Genomic DNA, 20,820 nt, shown 5'->3' on the forward strand with positions numbered 1-20,820 from the left:
TACTTATCTAGTGTTACTGTAGCAGAAATATCACAAGTGGATGACTGTAACAAACAAATTTATTCTCTCACAGTTTAGGAGGCTAGAAGTCCAAATTCAGGGTGCCAGCTCTAGAGGAAGGCTTTCTTTCTCTGTTGGCTCTGGGGGAAGGTCCTTATCGTCAATCTTCCCCTGGTCTAGGAGCTTCTCAGCGCAGGGACCCCAAGTCCAAAGGATGCACTATTCTCCTGGCTCTTGTTTCTTAGGGTGCGAGGTCCCTATATCTCTCTTCTCGATTCTTTCTTTTATATCTTGAAATAGATTAAGACACAACCTAATCTTGTATACTGAGTCCTGTCTCGTTAACATAACTACCGCTAATCCCACCTCATTAACATCATAGAGGTAGGATTTACAACATATAGGAAAATCACATCAGATGACAAAATAGTGGACAGTCACACAATACTGGGAATCATAGCCTAGCCAAGTTGACACACATTTTAGGGGGAGACAGTTCAATCCATAACAGTCCCTACCACACTAGGTCCCATGCTGAGCTCTGTGATAAGGGCCTGCTATCCAGTGGAGCTTCTGGCTTCCTCCTGAACCAGCTGCAGCCTATTCCTCCACCAGAAAGCCAGAATAGTCCTCATAAAAGAAGAACAAACCACTGTGCTTGCCTTCTTACCTGGCCTACCTCCTCCCCCTACATGCTACCCTTCTCACAGCAGCCAGAGCAATTCCTTTAAAACGTTTATCAAATTGTGTTATCGTCTTCCCTAGAATGTTCCAGTGGCTCCCCACCACACTTAGAATGAAATTCAGAGTCCTTCCCAAGGCCACAGAGTCCCTGGGTAGTATAAAGTTTTCACATGCTTGGCTGCTGAAACACCCAAATGTACCTCAGAAGAAACACCTGGTGATCTACTTCTAAAAAATCAGCCATTGAAAATCCTGTGGAGGACAGTTCTAGTCCGGCACACATGGGATCACCATGAGCTGGAACTGACTCAACAGAACCTGTTTTGAATGTTTTTGTTTTGTTTTGTCCCATGGCCTACAAGGCCCCACATGCTGTGGCCTCTGACTCCTCCTCCAATTTCCTATCCCTCTCAATTTGCTCACTCCTACCCAGCTACTGGCCTCTTTGTTCTACCCACAGGCCAGGCTGTTCCTGCCTCAGGACCCTTGCACTTGCTATTTCCTCAGCCTGGAGTGCTCTTCTTTCAGATAGTCACATAGCTTGCTCCTTTACTTGTTCAAATTTCTGTTTTAATGTCATGATTTATCAAAAGACGCTCTCCCTGACCCCCGTGTCTAAAATAGCATCTCCACCACTCTGTGTCTCTTTGCCCTGCTGTGATTTTGTGCACAGCGGTTATCTCTAGCTGACTTTTCATGGTATATTTATCTATTATCTATCTTCCTCCCTAGAACATAAACTTCATGAGGAGTTAATTAACGATTATCTTGGGATAGATTCATACCACCCTTGTGATGGGATGGCTGCATCCCCCAACCCCCTGCCAAAGGCCAGGGAATGCCAGGGAGCCAGGGAGCAGAGGAAGCCCCCCCATTTTGGCAGCTGGTTGCATTTTTCCTATGCCCGTTCTCAAGCTTCCATGTATCTCTCCTCATTCATTTTCCACAAGCCCTTGTTAAATCAAAATTTTTAACAGAGAAAACAATGTGGCTAGAAGATAATTCTACTTCATATCCACTGAAAGTCTTCTCAACTCAGCATATGTCAAATATTATAAAATGTTAATGGGGAAAGATTAACAGTGAAATACATTTTTATACCATGATTTGTCTAGTTTTAAAACTACCATTTTGCCTAACTCATGGATAGCTACACATGAAATATGGCTACCATATGTCATCCAATCTAAGATGCCATCTATTTTTAAGACACTTCAGTAAAATATAACCGGTAAGAAAAAACACTAACAGTTAAACTATGTCCCAGCACTGATTATAAGCTACCAACCAATTTCATGGACATTAAAATGGGGAAGAAAAAAAGTGGGACTTAGAATTGATGAAATATAGTTTAGTGCTCTGTGTTACTAATCTTATCTGAACCTTTTCCCCTCCATAACAAGGGGATTGAAGGAGACCTGTGGTTAAGCGGTTAGCTGTTAACCAAAAGATCGGCAGTTTAAATCCGCCAGCCACTCCTTGGAAACCCTATGGAGCAGTTCTGCTTTGTCCTGTAGGGTCACTATGAGTCGGAATCAACTTGACAGCAGCAAGTTTGTTTTTTAGTATATTTTTGTGGTGATTCTGGAGCTTCCAAGTGGTCTAAACAGTAAAGGCTTTCGGCTGCTTACCAAAACTTTGGAGGTTTGAGTCCACCCAGAGGTACCTTGGAAGAAAGGCTTGGCAATTTACTTCCTAAAAATCAGCCACTGAAAACCTATGGGGCACAGTTGTGCTCTGAAATACATGGGACCACCATGAGTCAGTCCCTTCCACGGGAGCTGGGGTTGGGGTGCGTGTGTGGTGATACTACTATTGTTCTGTGGAAGTGCCCTGCTCCTGACCACCCACTTTCCCTCTGCTCCAGGGCCTCGTCCTCGCGCTCCTGAAGGAAGCCATGGCAGCCAGCCTCGGTGACACCAAGGGCTTCCTGATTGATGGCTATCCCCGGGAAGTGAAACAAGGGGAAGAGTTCAGACGCAGGGTGAGCTGTTTTCTCATCCAGGAGAAAAACAGGGAACATCATTGAGGTTAGGGGACTATGTTCAACATCTACCCCTTTTCCGGCTACATTAATCAAAATTTTCAGTTACAAATGGCAAAGAAGGGGCGGGGGGAGGGAGCTGGCTCCAGGAATAAAAAAGTCCAGGGATGGTCGAGACTTGGCTAGATCCAGACGTTCAAATATGTTCCTCAATCATCTGGCTTTCTCCATCTCTTAAATTTTATTTCCTTTGTGATGGCCCCATTTTCTTCCTGTTCCAGACTTATATGTTCTACCATTTCAGTGGTCTCACAGAAAAGAGTGTTTCTGTTTCCCAGAGGGTTCAGCAAAAGACCCAGAGTTGTGTTTTACTGTCCAGATTAGGACACGCCTCCATCACTAGAGCAGTCACGGTGGCCAAGGAGAAAATGGGATGGGATGTGCTGACTGGTCCCTGCTGGAGTGCCAGTGGGGAGAAGGAAGGGCGCCACACATGAACCACACACACTGAGAAAGGGGAGGGGAAATTCCCCGAAGGGAAAAAAAATACGATGCTTTTACAGGAAGACCAGGGAATGGATGTTGGATAGGCAGAATCAACAAATATGTCCCACCCCATCCTTCCTCTCCCACAACCTCCCTGATCCCCACCCTCTCCTAATGAAGAGTAATTCCAGACCCTCTCCTAACGAAGAGTGATCCCAGAGAGCTCAGGGCTACTTCCAGGGGAGGAGCAGTGAGTCATAACCTCATAACCGTCATTTATTGAACCTACTCTGGGCTAGGTACTGTGCTATAAATTTTACATACATTATGGCTAATCTTACAAAATCCAAGAAAGAGGGGCACGAATGTCTCCATTTGTTAAACCAAAATTCCAGAACATGAAAAGAATTAATATTTATATCAATATCTCTTTAGACTAGTTTACAAAACACTTTTTTTTTTTTAAGGTAGTCAATTTTATTCAGACTGAGCAAAGTAATAGCTTATCCAAAACATATTACCAATGATGCAGATATCTATCATCTAGATTCTGGAAACTAGCTATACAAAATTATAGTGATATATGTGAGCGAAGAGAGGTATTTTTTTAACTGTAAATGGAAATGTAGGTGCTTAAAAGTGAAAACTTTCCCCCATAAATGCAAGCAACAAAATTATGACATTGGCCATATCTAGAAACCTCAGCATCTAGTTACTTGAATTTTAATCTTTGTAATCTGAGGAGAAGAAGCCTTATAGAGACACTTAAGGGTATAAGATGACACGGGAGATCTCAGGAAGAAAGGGAGATTCTGAGTGTGAAGTACAAGGGATATATTCTGTGATAATTTTCTGGACCATTGAGTTAAAAGTTCTTTCTGAAAACTTGGAGATGAACTAAAATATCCTTACACTGTGATAACTTGGAGACATTTTGAATTGATCTTTTGTGTGTTTCAGTTCCTGTGGTTCTTTGTGCTTATTTAGCTGTGTTTCTTCTTAGAGAAGGGAACAAAGAACAAATACTTCCATTAAATCCCTGATCCAGTTAAGCATGTGATGAACAGCATGGTTTTACATCAAACCTCCCTCTGAAAACTCATTTGCTTGACTCACTGCTGTTTTAACTTGAGCTACATGTTTTGCATAAACAGATTTGCTGAAATGGCTGAGCAAGAGCCTTTTTTTTTTTTTCTTTTTTAATTGTGCTTTAGGTGAAAGCTTACAGCTCAAGTTAATTTCTCATTCAAAAATTTATACACATATTGTTTTGTGACATTAGTTGCAATCCCCACAATGTGACAGCACGCTCCCCCTTTCCACCCCAGTTTGCCTGTGTCCGTTTTTGGACAGGAGTTTCCCAGTTGGTCTCATATATTTGATTGAGCTAAGAAGCATGTTCCTCGTGTGTGTTATTTATTGTTTATAGCCTGTCTAATCTTTGTCTGAAACAAAACACTTTCATATGCATTCTCACTTGATTTTTCTAATACCCTTTGAGATACCTTTTTTTAATACCCTTTGAGTGTTTTTTTAATACTCTTTGAGATAGATTGTTGTTGTTAGGTGCTGTATAGCCGATTCTGACTCAAAATGACCCCACAGGACAGAGTAGAACTGCCCCTATGGGAGCAGATCCCGAGGTCTTTTCTCCTGAGGAGAGGCTGATGGGTTTAAATCATTGGCCTTTTGGTTAGCAGCCAAGCACTTCCTTATATTAAAGGTGATGGATTAAGCCCAGAGAAGTTAAAGGACTTTCCCACAGCCACACAGCTGATCAATGGCAAAGGTAGGACTAACATCTAGATCTGTCTGACTTAATAATCCATTCCATTTCTGTCCTTCTGCAAATGCTGGTAGGACTAAGACTGTGGGGACCCATCTCCATCCATCTCTAACATTGGTTAAGGTGAATTACACTTATGTTCAGTTTGACCTTCTGAGCTACTGTTTTTTCCCTAGATAGTATCTGGAGGCATTGGTGGCTCAATGATAGAATGCTCGCCTTCCATGTGGGAGACCCAGGTTCCATTCTAGACCAATGTACCTCTTGTGTAGCCACCACCTGACTGTCAGTGGAGGCCTTCGTGTTGCTATGATGCTGAACAGGTTTTAGCAAGACTTCCAAAATGAGACAAACTAGGAAGAAAAGCCTCCCGATCTACTTGCAAAAATCAGCTAATGAAAACCCCATGTATCACAACAGTCCAATGTGCAACCAATAACGGGGATGGTATCAGCATTTTCTTCCGTTATGCATGGGGTCCCTATGAGTCAAGGTCAACTCAATGGTAGCCAACAACAGCAACAAGATGTATCTAAATGGTTAAAGGACACAACTACTCCTTTTTCGCTACATGTCCTATTTGCAATCAGAGTCAAAGAAAAACTCTCCCTGCCATGTTTAAGCAAAGCAGTCTATTAGGCAAGGATGAGCCCTGCCCTCCCCTGGTTGCCCCTGGACCTTTGTGACTCTGTTCAGTGCTTCCATCATAAAGGGATAGGGGGCAGAGAGGAGAGAAGTGGATTTGTGTGGTTTGTGACAGTAGTAGGTTCCAGGAGATTCTCTTCAACGCTCCTCCAGAGCTGACTTGGTGGGAAGCATTCACTCGCCAGAATTCTAATGAGCTTCTTCCCACAAAACAAACCACTTTTAAGAGTGACAGATCTCAATATAAATCAACTTTTTTTTTTTTTTGCAAAATAGAATTGGGCTGATTGTTTTGTTTTTGTTTGTACCAATCTTTTAGCTGTGTCCTGGAGCCCCGGTAGCATAGTGGTTAAGAGCTCGGCTGCTAACCAAATAGTCAGCAGTTCGAATCCCCCAGCTGCTCCTTGGAAACCCTGAGGGGCAGTTCTACTCTGTCCAGTAGGGTTGCTATGAGTCAGAATTGCCTCGACGGCAATGGGTTTGGTTTGGCTAGCAGCGTCCAGGCTGTGGATAAGGCCCCTGGGTATACCCTGAGTAAGGGAGGAATAGGGGCATCTCTCTTACACCCCCTCAGAATCCATGCATGTGCTAGGCTGGGGGCCTATGAAGCACAAAGATGAGTAAGATGTGGTCCAGTCCCTGAGGAGCTCCCTGCCTGGTGGGGACAGGCAGTTGTGTAAACATGCTATTAAAATACAATGGGAGAATTGTCCGCTGCAGGTACAAAAACATATGCTGGATTCAGGCTTCAGGGCAGCTAGCACCCTACCTGAGGATTTCACAGTTACCTTGCAAGTGTGAACTTAAGAAGAGCCCTGGGAGAGTCAAGGGCAGGTCTGACTTTCAAAGGATGTAACTAACTTTTTAAGTACTAGAACTTCCAAGGTGCTCATTAAGTCTTTGTTAAACAAAAGAATAACTGAGTTTTAGAAGACCATGCACTTGCTTGGAAATGCTAAGAAATTTTTTTCGAAAATCCTTTTTTTAAAATGCCCTCGGAGGTGATAGAATTTTCTTTTGAAACCCCCAAATGGTTGAGAATCTTTTGTATACAATTGTGGTAAGTAAGATATATAGTAAAGATAGACATCTTTTTTGGGGGGGGGGTGGTTCAAATACTAGGTTAAAAACCTGATAATCCTTATTGTCTTTTGGGGCCTTTTTAAACTGGATCTGAAGGCAAATCCTAGAACTTAGGCTTATGGGGGTCAGACTGTTTTGAGCAGTAACACTATTGGAATCCATGCAGAGCCCCCCAAGGTAACATCTTTAAAGGACATCACTCATGCGAGGTCAAAAAACTTGGATTTTCACCCCTGCCACGTATTAGTGTGACCTCAGTTTTCTCCTCTGTGGAATTTGGGTAATGATACCTGTCAAACCCTATTTAGAGGATTTCGTGGGTATCAAATTACATAACGTACATAAATGTGTTTCATAAGCTGTGAAAGGCTATAAAATATGATCTAGTTTTAAAGTCACTTGTTTTTTAGTAGCACTTTATCCAAACCTCTAAAATCCTTGCTCCATCACCCCTTACTCTTTCCTTGTAACTAGTTAGGGTGAGCTAAGGGCTTTATATGACTAATTGCTCTGTCCCAGGCTTCTAGGTAAATATGAGTTCAAATCATCCATATGGCATTATGCTGAGTGAAGTAAGTCAGTCACAAAAGGACAAATACTGTATGAGACCACTGTTATAAAAACTCATAAAAAAGGTTTACATTCGGAAAGAAACAACCTTAGATGGTTATGAGGGAGGAGATGGGTGGGAAAGGAAACACACTATACAATAGGTAAGTGGTAACTTTGGTGAAGGGTAATACAGTACACAATACTGTACACAATACTGTACACAATACTGGGAAAGTCAGCACAACTTGACCAAGACAAGGTCCAGGAATCTCATAGGCACATCCAAACTCCCTGAGGGACTGAATTACTGGGCTGAGAGCTGGGGACCATGGTCTTGGGGAACATCTAGCTCAATTGGCATAACATAGTTTATAAAGAAAATGTTCTACATCCTACTTTGGTGAGTAGCATCTGGGGTCTCAAATGCTTGTGAGCAGCCATCTGGTCCCATCCCATCTGGAGCAAAGGAGAATGAAGAAAACCAGAGACACAAGGGAAAGATTGTCCAAAAGAACCACAACTACCACAGCCCCCATCAGACTCAGTTCAGCACAACTAGATGGTTCCCAGCTACCACCACTGACTGCTCTGACGGGGATCACAATAGAGGGTCCCAGACGGAGCTGGAGAAGAATGTAGAACAAACTTCTAACTCACAAAAAAGGACCAGACTTATTGGTCTGATAGAGACTAGAGAAACACTGAGAGTATGGCCCTTGGACATCCTTTTAACTCAGTACTGAAGTCACTCCTGGTGTTCACTCTTCAACCAAAGATTAGACAGGCTCATAAAACAAAATGAGACTGAATAGGCACACCAGCCCTGGGGCAAGGATGAGAAGACAGGAGGAGACAGGAAAGCTGGTAATGGGGACCCACGGTCAAGAAGGGGAGCGTGTTGACATGTTGTGGGGTTGGCAACCAATGTGACAAAACAATATATGTATTAATTGTTTTTTTTAATGAGAAACTAATTTGCCCTGTAAACTTTCATCTAGAGGACAATTATAAAAAAAAAAAAAAAAAGAAAGAAAGAAAGAAATAATAAAGCTTATTGCAGAGAAAAAAACATCCATATGATCTTCCTCAACATAAAACTTCCTGTCTCTTTGAGGCTTCCATTCAGACAGGTTTTAGAATGAGGCAGAGAAGAAGCCTAACTAGAATTAGAAGAGAAAAAGAGTCATTGACATGTGGCTAGGCAGTTTTGACCAATGCTAAAATTCATGATGCCATAGGTTTTTATATAAAAAATACACAAATGTCCCATTTCATTACTAAACCAACAACCGTCAAGTGATATCTTTAAATATCTACAAAGACAGTCTTTTACATACTGCTGGAAGAAGCTTTTAGAGAAAATGACACTGATTTGTCCCTGGGTATATTAATTTCAAAGGAGCCCTGGTGGCACCGTGGTTAAGCGCTTGGCTGCTAAGCGGTTGGCAGTTTGAGGAGAAAGATGTAGCAGCCTGCTTCCGTAAAAATTTACAGCCTTGGAAATCCTATGGGGCAGTTCTACTCTGTCCTACAGGGTCACTTTAAGTTGGGACTGACTTGACAGCAGTGGGTTTGTTTGGTGGAGTAATTTCAGAAGATTGTAATATTGATTAGGCAAGTGTACAAGAGAACACATCCAACCCTCCAAAATGAGCACCTGCTTTAATCCTGACCAGAAGAACAACAATGCTACAAACAGAATGAGCTGCTAAGGACTTTTATATGCCTTGCAGGGACTCAATTTGCACAGTCTCTTCCAAGTACAGGCAACAGGTTAATTTGAAATTTGGCAAAGACACAGAGAGACATCTGATTTTCTCCAGAGACTCAGAGTAGTCAACTGGTCGAGTGTTAATTGTACCTGCATCAGGCCTGCAACTGTGCTTGAAAGCCGTGCAGACCTGTGAATGGTTTTAACCAGCCTACAGAGGGCCTCACCCTCCTTTCTGGCGCATGGGACACCTATTGACTGGAAAACCCAGCTCAGTCAGTTAAGCTGACTCTTTTGCATACCTATAGCTGAGTTCTCAGAGACTCAAAGTCCTTCGATGATTTTCTTGGTTCTTGCTACCGTATACATGACGTTACTAACGTCCCTAGCATTAGAGGTAAGTCTATGTGTGGTTTCTTTATTGCCTTCCTATCTTCCATTCCAACGCTATTTTTTTCTTCCCATTGAATTTACAAGCTGTGTCTTCAATAAAATTTTTATCCATTATGGCATATTGGAGAAGGGAAGGTATCAGCGCAGGGTGTGTGTATGTGAGAGAGAGAGAGACGAGAGGCAGAAAGAAGATGAGGAAAGAGTTGGGTTTTCTAATCACCATCCCCATCCCCAACCCAGCTGAGAACCCCTGATGTTAAAAGACCTGTATTCAGAGCCTGGCTTTGCAACAAACTGGCTGGTAGGCAAGTCATTTAGCTTTGCATGTCTCAGTTTCCTCTTCTAGAAGATGCAGATTAAAAATACCTACCTCAATACCTGCTGGGAAGACTAGATACAATCCCTGAAAAGTACCATACACATTTATAAGCCTGCATGTGGTATTCAATAAATTGTTACATTTTTTAAAGAAATTTTTTCCTATGTTTTTCCTGATTATAAAAATTAAAATATACACATATGAAACAATACTGAAAAGCATAAGACAACACCTATCAACATTTCAATATATAATCTTCCAGCCTTTGTTCTACTTGTTTTTATATAGTTAAAATCATACAGAATATAATGTTAGCTGTTATTTACTCTGAGCACTCAAAATGTGCCAGGAACTGACTACATGCTTTCCACATTTCACTTTATTAATCCTCACACTCCTATTCAGTAGGTATCATTATTCCCATTTTATAGGTAAGTATCATTTCAAGGAGGGGTACCTGCTTGTCCTGGCTCCCTGGTGTGAACCTGAAACAATTTTCTCTGTTAACCCAGTGTTTTACTCAACAGCCAAATTAAACACGTATTAACAGAAGTAAAATGCATGAGCTTGCTCTTGGCTCTTCCCTCCTTGGAGACTCTTAGCTGAAATTCTGCCCTTAGCCAGAATATGCACATAATTTTCCTGGGTGTGTGAGCGATGACATTACTGTCTCTCTGCAGGGCTGCTCTTAACACTTTCATAACACTTTTCATCTACAGAATCATGATTCTGTTTATACATGTATTCTAACCTTCAGAATGAGCTTAACAACAACAACAAAAAAAAAGGTGACTAGTCTGACCAAGGGAATTTCTAGTTGGTCTGTTCCAGTTGTCTGGAATGGTGGGGAGCCTTGGGGGCCACCTGGGGGTTTTCCACTTGGGATTTTTCTGCTTTCTTCATTCGACTTCTGGCTCTTTGCCAAACTTTGAGCTATGTAATAGCTGATGGGGGCAGAAGTTATAGGGGCAAAGAGGCAGTAGTATTACTAGGGTTGGGTGTTCAGGAATGCTATGATGACCCAGTTACCCCTTCTCTAATCAGGTTCCCCAAAGGGATATACTGCCTGGATGAGAGCAACTGGGAAATTGGTGCTCTGCCTTATTGTTTGCCAGGGGCCCCATACTCCCAGTGCAGGGAGACTCTGGTAGATTGTTGAAGCGTGTAACTTAGGTTAAAAGTCAGGGTGGGGCCTCTTACTCTTTTAAACCCAAATATATCTAACAGGAGATTTTAAAGATCAAAAGGATGGCTTTGTTGCAAGGCCCACATTAAGTAATATTAGATCACATTTCTATGGTGCTCAAAATGTGCCAGGCACTTTACATGTACTCCACTCATCTTGATCCTCTCAATAGTCCTATGAGGTAAAAACTATCATTATTCTCATTTTAAAATGAAGGAACTGAAGCCGAGAAAGAGAACGAGATGGCTATTACTCTCGACAAAAGAGAGTTCTTGGATGGAGTGGCCTGTCCCCGGGATGGCGTGGCCTGCCCCCGGGAAATATGGCCTAATCAGTGTCCTGACTTAATTGGAAAAAAGCCATGGTGGAGATCAAAGGAGAGCAGGAAAAGCTCTCTTCCTCCTCCACCTGCTGGAATCACCAAGGCAAAATGATTGTCGCAGGTCAACTGGTCAGAACGTCCTTATCCTGGTGGGCTGTTCTTACATTCTGGGGGCTACAGGGGTAACTGCTGATCCCAGTTAAATCCCAAAAGGCAGCAAGAGCCAATTTCCTGAAAAATAAAGTAGGCAAACATGGCCTCTGATGCTATGTACTGCCTTTCCCACTGCCTCGCCCTCCTCTCTTCACTCCCCTTGGCTCACCAGGGATCTTGCCTGAGCCCCATTGTAAAAGACCTGGCTCTCTCCTCTAGGGTGAAGTCACCAGACTTTGGAGTTGCATGCAGCTGGTTCAGCTCTGTCACCAGCTAGTCTTTAGTGGCCTTGGGCAAGTTGACGTCTCTGAACCTCCATTTCCTCATCCTTAAAGTGGGTACAATAATACCTCCCAGCATGGAAAGCTGAAAGAATTCTGTAAAGTTCTTAGCATGGTGGAGTTAGCTGTAGAATTCCAGAGATGGGTGATATTTGGAGTACGGGGTTGTCCGCAAGTCGTTGTGATTCATTCCAACAAGGGCAGAGTTTTCTTCTTTCTGGGGCATTTGATGTGAGAGACTAACCACAGCCCAGTGATAAAGGGCAGGGCTTTCTAAAGGTATATACTAAAGTGTTTTTGAAAAAAAAAAAAAAGAAATTAAATGGTATTGGATTCAAACATTTTCAAGATATTTAGGTATTAAAAACATCAGACGTACAAGTCACTTCCAAATTGAATGACTGTGCAATAGTTGTTTATATAGGTAGGGGGCGCTGATTCCAGGAAAGAGAGTTTAGGTCAAACCCCATAGTCTTGGCATGAGGAATTGGCTTGGTAGAGTATCTTCTCAAACATTTATGCACTGAAGAATCACCTGGGGATCTTGTTAAGATGCAGCCTCTGATTCCACCTAGGAATCTTGTTAAGATGCAGACTCTGTTTCAGTAGGTCTGGGTTTAGGCCTGAGACACATTTCTAACAAGGTCCCAGGTGATGCCAATGCTGCTAGTCCAGAGGCCACACTTTGAGAATCAAGGTGGTAGACAAAGCTCTTTCTCTGTCCTGCACTTACCTGGAGGATCAATTACTGCCAGCTCCTGCTTGGAAGCTCATTATCTCTGCTTGTACCTGGATGAGTCCCTGAATTACCTTTCCTGCCCCCAAAAGTGGCCTGAAAATGACTCCACAATTGGAAAAATCTCCTGGTCTTCTCATGCAGCCCTAACCAGAAACAAGCTCCCAGGTGAAGAGAACGCTTGTAATTGAACCTTAAATTCTGCCCTAGCTCGCCCTCTGCTGGTAACAGGGTCATTTTCTCCCAAAACCTCCTGAAGCCTGTCTTGCTGCTCAAATACTCATTTTTTTCTTCCAATTAGGACAAGCGGAAAAGTTGTATGACATATTCCAAAAGTTTATTTCACTTTTGTAGATACTGGAGAATTTTTCCATTCTGTCCTTAAAATGCATCCTTCAGAAGGAGTAGATATGTGTTTGATTAACACTAGCAACTCCTATTTGTGTGGTGCCTAAAATGCCTTCACCCACCCCGACTTTGTTCCCCTCCCATACCCAGGCACTTGCCACAGTCGGGTGGCAAGCCTTCCTTTGCACACAGCCTGAACAGTGCCGTTCAGGAGGGAGTAGTGGTTTCTTTTGATCTAGGGTAGGGGTTGCTAGTGGAAGCAAAGATGGTATCACCCAGAGACACCAGGGACAAAAAAAAAAAAACAGTGGGAGGATGAGGAGATGGAAGATTAATGCCACAGATCATATCACCATTGTTCGTTCATTTGCAAACCCTTAGGAGCAGGAGCTGGGGACTCATAACCCCTGCACACAGAGAGATCACAATCCAATAGAGGAAATAAGCACAATACTTACTGTTTGCTATATGCCAACCACCACACTGGCACTACCTCATTTGGTTTTATTTAATTCTCACAGCAATCCTATGATTATTTGCATTCTACAAATGAGACAATTGAGGTGCAGAGAAGTTGAGTACTTATGACCCTTCTAGTTAGTGATGACGCTAGGTGGCTCAAGCAGCATTTGTTATTGTCTCTTAGGTGTTATGGCGGTTGAAGGGCTCAGCTGCCTGGTTCTCACTACCTACAACCTACCCATTGCTACTGGGTCAAATCCGATTTATAGTGACCCTATAGGGCAGAGTAGAAGGAAGCAGCTAGTGGATTCAAACTGCTGACCTTTTGGTTAGCAGCTGTAGCTCTTAACCACTGTGCCACCAGGGCTCCCCAGTTGCAGTCAGATCGTGGCTAAGGCTGGGCATGTATGTCTGGAGCCGGGGCTGGGATATCAGAAATAGCTGGGAAATGATCCGCCATCTCTCTCTACTTGGCCTCTTCATGTGGCTAGGTTGAGCTTCCTCACAGCTTGGCAGCCTCAGGGTAATTGGACATCTTAGACGGCAGCTGGTTTCTCCCAGAGCAAATGTTCCAAGAAACTCAGGCAAAAACAGCAAAATTTTTTATGATCTAGCCTCTAAAAGCATATGGCATCACTTCAACTATATTCTAGTGGTCAAAGCCGCTACAGATCAGCTCAGATTCAAGGGAGTGGAGGTGTGGACTTTATCTCCAGTGGGGGAATAGCTGACAAGTACAGGAGGCAAGGAATTAATAAAGACCATTCTGGAGACAAGTTATCACACTAGGATTTCAGCCTCGGCAGCCTGACTGCAACTTTTGAGTGCTCAACCATTATGCCGTACTCACCCCCAAATAATACAGATACAGTTACAGTGCAAATGGTTAATAAGCTCGGCTGCTCCCTAAAAAGTTGGCGGTTCAAATCCATCGAGGGACACCTTAGAAGAAAGACAGAGTGATGGACTTATGAAAAATCAGCAACTGAAAACCCCATGGGACACCGTTCTACTTTGTCACGTGGGATCACTATGAGTCAAAATCGACTCAAAGGCATCTAACAGCAAAGGAGGAAGTGACTGACTCTGCCTCAGCAGGTCAGGGAAGCTTCACAAAGGAGAAATCTTCACACACACACACACACACACACACACACCCCTCCCCTTAGTGTGGAGGACAGATTGTGACTGCATGGGGTAGCATTGTCTGTAAGCCCTGTATTAAAAAAACCCATTGCCCTCGAGTCCATTCCGACTCACAGCGACCCTATGGGACAGAGTAGAACTGCCCCCTAGAGTTTCTAAGGAGCATCTGGTGTATTAACTGCCGACCTTTTGGTTAGCAGCCATAGCTTTTAATCACTATACCACCAGGGTTCCCAAGCCCTGTATTACCCAGTGCCGTCGAGTCGACTCTGACTCATAGCGACCCTATAGGACAGAGTAGAACTGCCCCATAGAGTTTCCAAGGAGCGCCTGGCGGATTTGAACTGCCGACCCTTTGGTTAGCAACCGTAGCACTTAACCACCAGGCCACCAGGGTTCCCAAGCCCTATATTAGGTGAGCTAAACGCTGAATGCCTAAGACAGGTCTATGGCAGTGGTGGAAAGGGCACTGACCTTGAAACAAGGAACCAGGAAGTCCAGACCCAACTCTGCCATTCTGTAGTTCTGGGACCTTGAGAGGAACTAGAAGGCCAAGAAAGGAAGAGACAGAGGCCCTAGGCCATCCTGTAACATCAGCAGGGCGAAGTTTCTTACCTTGTCATGCTCCTCCCCCTCCCCAGGTTGGACACCCACACTTGGTGATCTGCATGGACTGCTCAGCAGACACCATGACCAACCGCCTTCTCCAGCGGAGCCAGAGCAGCCCACGCGTGGACGACAACACTGAGACCATTGCCAAGCGCCTGGAAACCTACTACCGCGCATCCATCCCCGTGATCGCCTACTATGAGACAAAAACACAGCTACACAAGGTGACCCACTTAACTTCTCCCCCTTTAAAATGAGCCTGTGACCTTCCCTCCTCCCTGAAGAAAAGAGAAAAAGCCAGGAACTTTTTGGTTAAGGCATTTGAGAACTCTAGCTGCAAGGAGCTGCAGAGTTTGGGCCAAAATACTGGTCTCTTACTCTCTTTTGTCTCAATCAAAATTAAATGTCTGTCACCATATGAACCATAAAATACCAGTCCTATAGTTCTCACAGATGCTATTATAGTTGCTAAAAACAAATCCTTTTTCCAAGAAAAAGAGAGAGAGAGACAGGTACGGATTAGGTGGGTTCTGTGCTAGCTTTCTGCAGAACCTCTAGCTCTCAGCTGAACAGGATGATCCAAAAGGCCCCTCTAGATCTAAAATTCAAAAACTTTGAATTTCTAAATTTTTACATAGTTCCTACTTGGCACTCAGCTGCTTTGCCCCAGTTTCCTGCAGTAACTGATATTACTGAGAGAGGCAGCTCATGGGGCCAGGAAAGCAGGTAATTAGATGTAACAGTGAAGATACTGCAGGGCAGTGGGTAGCGTTAGCTTAATGACAACGAGCTATGATCCCTGCTGGATCACCATTAATTTCTTGAATTTGGAGAAACTACCCAACTCTGGTTCATATATTCATTTAATAAATACATATTAAGTACCTACTGTGAACCAGATGGAAACCCTGGTGGTATAGCGGTTCAGCTGCTAACCAAAAGGTTGGCAGTTTGAATCCACCAGGCACTCCTTGGAAACCCCATAGGGCAATTCTACTCTGTCCTATAGGGTCTCTATGAGTCGGGATCAACTCGACAGCAGTGGGTTTGGTTTTTTGGGTGAACTAGATAATAAGATGCAGTTTAGTATAGGAGATGGGCAAGCAGTTGATCATGACGTGGGGTCAAAGCAAGCATATTGAGAGTTCTGAGGGCCCTTTAACCCAGCCTGAGGGGAAAGGAAAGGTGTGGGAGAAGGTTGCTTGAGGAGGACTAAACTGGGTCTGGGAGGCAAGATACTGTGACAGAGGTGTTCTCCACACCCAAGGAGCCCCCAGTGAAAAGTCCGTAGGCAAGGAGACAAGTAACCCAGCTTGGCTGTGGCATACAGTGCCAAGGAACAGAAAGACAAGCGATGGGGATGAAGAGGCAAGCAAGACCACATCAAGATGAACCTTATGTAATAGCAAATTATCCTGTGGGTTATGGGAACTACTGCAGGGGGCAGGCATAATCAGGGCATTAATTTAGAAAGTTCAATCAGTCAGCCTTGTGAAAAATGTATCGCAAGGAGATAAGACCAGGAGACTACTGGGAGCCTGAGACAGTAATGCAGGAATGAAAGAAATCCTGAGGCCCCAAACTAGAGTAGGGAGAGTGGGGATCTACCTCTTGCTATTCCCAGGAAGTTAATAGGAGACATCAATAAATAAATAACAAACTTGTGTCTGAGGCAGCTACATTATCAATTCCTTGGGCAAAACAATTGATAATGAATTCTTCTGAACTTGTTAATGGTCCATTCTACAGAATCCTAAGAAGCCGTGGGTATAGAAGCCTAAAAGGTACCCCTCTATTTAATTCAAACCAAACCAAACCCACTGCCATCGTGTCAATTCCGACTCATAGTGACCTTGTAGGGGGCAGAGAAGAACTGCCCCATAGAGTTTCCAGGGAGCGCCTGGTGGATTCAAACTGCTGGCCTTTCTGTTAGCAGCCATAGCACTTAACCGCTACGCCACCAGGGTTTCCCTATTTAATTTGGGGATGTCAAATATGTGGCATGAGAACCATCATCCCCCAACTTCCGCATCCATGGCAGACATGGTGGATCCACCTCAGCACTGTTTCCGGCAACACCCAGATATGGCCTCAGAATGTTTGCCAACAAAGCACCCCAGGCAGGGCTTTGACATGCAAGATGAAACCTATTTGCTGTGCTTCCTGTAACATAAACAAGCAAAAAAAAAAAGAAGTGTATTATATAAAAGCAGAGTCTTTAGAATTCACTGTTGCAAAGGCCTTTTCCAAGATTAGACAGCCTGGTGATTTCCACCCTTTGTACAGGCTGGAACACCTGGAAATTATCCAGATTGACAGGAAAATTTTCCGCTTTCAAGATTTGTAGAGACGGGAAAAATCCCAGTGTAATTCAGGACTTAACCATTTTCAGAGTCAGAAAATTCCTTTTATCTCCCTATTCTGTTATTCCGATCTGAATTCTACACATTTGCAAATGATTGACCCATGAATACAGGCTTAACAGAGTTTTCAGATAAAGCAGATTTCTGGAATCCTCCTTAGAAATATCTTAGTGGGAAAGGAAGTTTCCCTTCGGCCCATCTCTTCAGCTTCCCCTGCTTTTGGAGATGCTGGCAGCTGGGCCGTGGTGAGGTAACATTTATGATCCTGAAACATTTATGGTCCTGAAAACCGTTCCAGTCTTGGCTGCAGAGCAGTGTGGGCTCCAACCCTCAGGACTCCCCTTGCGGAGGGCCTCTGGGGAAGCTGCTCCATCCCTTAGCCTCTGCCCATGACTGTCTCCTACCCATGCAGCTGCTGGAATGACACTGGAAACCCAGAAAGAAGGGTCAAAGAGACAAACAAGCTTCCTCCCCGACCTCGTGTAGACAGCCGTGTGCATGGCCCAGGGAGGAGAGAGTTGTTTGCAGGTGCCCCCTGGGGTTGTCAGCAGCTGGGCTACAGAGGTGCCAACTGGAGGACAACAGAGGAGAGGGACAAGATTGTTTTTCATTGGAGAAGGAGAAAGTCTCTGTCCCTTTCTGTTCTCTGGCCTTCTGGACACTTGCCCAGTCCTCTTGCTTCAACTTAATCTCCCCTGGTTTCTAAGTAACAGCTTGTGTGGTGTTTCTGTAATGCCTTTGCTTTGTAAGCACCTCCTCCCTCTCTCTGGTTTAATGAGCCCAAGGCAGGGTCCCCCACAGTCCAGGTGGGCTTGCGGGTAATTTTAAAGAGTTTTCTTAAATCTAGGGTGGAAGTGGTGAACACACTTCAAGACACAAGTGAAGCAAATCAGGAGCTAAGGCACATTTATTTAAGAAAGCCGCATGTGTGGTCAACCAGTACAACCCAGAAATCAACCACCCTCCACAACAGCTTCCATCTGGCCTCACAGTGTTGCCCAGTTGTGCCTACATTAAATCCATCTGCTGACGCCCTGGCCTAATGACAGGCAGCCCTTTTGGCCACCATCTAGCTAAACGAAGTACAAGGAACTTTCAAACAAGAGGTGATTAAAAAAAAAAGCAAAGCAGAATTTATACAACCACTGCTTTAGTCTTTTATGTCGTTATTATGCCATCATTGTACAATAAAGCAAAAACTTCTTATAACATAAACCAAGGGGTAGAAGTGTGTGTAGTACAAAAGTATCCCCTGACGTTCTAAGTGTTTTTCCTCTCATAAAATCAGCTTTACTCTGCACCTAAAAAAAAAAAATTAGAACAGAACTTTCTCCATTCTACCCTCTTCCTCCCAGTGCTCAGGGCAGACATCAGTCGTCAATCATGGCACTTTTTTCCTACTAAGTGTGGGCTGTGCCTCAGAAGCTTTCTCGTCAGAGCAGGACAGATAGCACCATCCAATCAACTGGAGTTAGCCCACAAAAGGAAAAAATTTTTTTCACCCTGTGAGAATTTATTATTGACTAAATAACTGAAATGTAGTATTTTGGGGTGAAAAGCATATTAACTGGTCAAAGCCTCCCTGGCAGAGAAAATACTGGCCTGGGTATCAGAAAGCCCCAAGGTCAGTGGCATGAATAAGCCTTGCGAACCTGGGGGAGTCACTTCTCACTTCTTCATCCCTAAAATAAAGTGGCTGGAATGGAACTCCCTCACTGGAAACCCTCCAGGTCTACCACTGTATGATTCTTAGGAAAATTTTTTCTAATTATAAAAGTAACCGTACCAGTTGCTATGGAGTCAATTCCAACTGATAGCGACCCTATAGGACAGAGTAGAACTGCCCCATACGGTTTCCAAGGAGCGGCTGGTACATCCGAACTGCTGACCTTTTTGTTAGCAGCTGAGCTCTTAATCACTGTGCCACCAGGGCTCCATAAAAGTAACACATTGCTTGTTTTAGAAGATACAGAAAACTAGAGAGTCCCACCATTCAAAGACAAACATTCTGACATACTTCCTCCAAACATTCTTGCTATAAAATTTTTTAAACATGATTGTGACCATAAAAAAAAATTTTTTTAAAGAAAAAAAAACGTATTGCCATTGAATTGATTCTGACTCATAGTGACCCTAAGGGACAGAGTAGAAATGCCCCCATAGGGTTTTCAAAGCTGTAAATTTTTGCAGAAGCAGACCACCACATCTGTCTCTCACAAAAGGCTGGTGGGTTCAAACTGCCAACCTTTAGGTTAACAGCTGAGTGCTTTAACCACTGTTCAACCAGGACTCCTATTATGACCATCCAAAAACTAAAACCAAACCTGTTGCCATTGAGTCAGTTCTGACTCATAGTGACCCTATGAGTAATGTTTCCAGGCAGCACCTGGTAGATTCGAACTGCTGACCCTTTGGTTAACAGTTGAGCTTATAGCCACTGTGGCACCAGGGCTCCATTGTGACCATAGGTATGTTAATTAGAACTCCTTAGTTGTAGCTAACTGGCACCAACTCCAGCTGATCTAACCTGAAATATGGAACTTAATTATAAGGTTCTGCGACCCAAACCTAAATTGCAGCAAGGCTGTGGGACCGGATGCTGGAATGTTCCCCACTGCTCTGCTCTCCTCGCTTGTCTCCTTCTCTTGCCCACAAGCCACAATGTGCTTACCCTACAGCTTCCACAAATCACATGTTGCTGTGGCAGTCTGTGAATCCAAGTTCCAAATTCCTGAGAGAAATTTTCTGAGTGGCCATGCTTTGATGGGCAATGCTCAAGTGTAATAAGCAGAGGACAGAGCTCTGGTGGTACCGTGGTTAAATCTCTTGGCTGCTAACTGAACAGTCGGTGGTTTGAACCCACCAGTTCCTGGGGAAAGATGTGGAAGACTGCATCCGTAAAGATTACAGATTTGGAAACCCTGTGGGGCAATTCTACTCTGTCGTCTAGGGTCTCTATGAGTCAGAATGTTTTTCTTTGGACAGAGGTATGTAAAGAAACAATAATCTTTCCAAACATATACCCCTCAAATAATCAGTGTTAACAACCGTCACGTATCTTTCCCTTTACCCCATTCATTCTCCCCTCCTCCTCCTTTGTCTTCCCTTTCTCTCTCTTTTTTTCCTCTCTTATCTATCTACGATAGAAATACATTCACACACACACACACACACACACACACACACACACAGAGTAGAGGGTTCTGATTTCATGAAAATAGGACTGTCTCGTACACATTTCTCTGAAATGTCTCCAGTCAGTAAATATCATGATAATGTTTTCTTTTTAGTAATAATATAATATTCTATAATATGGATATTCTATAATTTATTCAACCAGGTTGTTTCTAGTTTGGTTGTTTTCTCAACCACTAACAACTATATATGCAGTAAACAAACATCCTTGGCTAGGTTTTTTTTTCTAGTAGGAGAAACTGCTGAGCTATTTTAAGCAGAGGCCTTTTTTAATCCATTGACTTCCACTTCCCTTTATCTCCGCATTGCCCTGAAAAGAGTTCTTTGAGATATAAAAGAGCTTCGGAATTCCCAGTTCCATGATGGCTGGCCTCTT

The 20,820-nt window shown here is 43.5% G+C and overlaps 1 protein-coding gene across 1 annotated transcript in view; it reads left to right on the plus strand.

Annotated features, from left to right (window-relative positions):
- AK5 (adenylate kinase 5) overlaps positions 1 to 20,820 on the plus strand; it is a 318,482-nt gene that overhangs the window by 276,541 nt on the left and 21,121 nt on the right. The window contains exons 12-13 of the mRNA XM_010591179.2: positions 2,552 to 2,668; positions 14,919 to 15,110. Coding sequence (XP_010589481.1) covers positions 2,552 to 2,668; positions 14,919 to 15,110 — 309 coding nt within the window. The remainder of the gene's footprint in view (positions 1 to 2,551; positions 2,669 to 14,918; positions 15,111 to 20,820) is intronic.

The sequence above is a fragment of the Loxodonta africana genome, chromosome 3, assembly GCF_030014295.1.
Source record: "Loxodonta africana isolate mLoxAfr1 chromosome 3, mLoxAfr1.hap2, whole genome shotgun sequence".
In the NCBI taxonomy this organism is placed as follows: domain Eukaryota; kingdom Metazoa; phylum Chordata; class Mammalia; order Proboscidea; family Elephantidae; genus Loxodonta; species Loxodonta africana.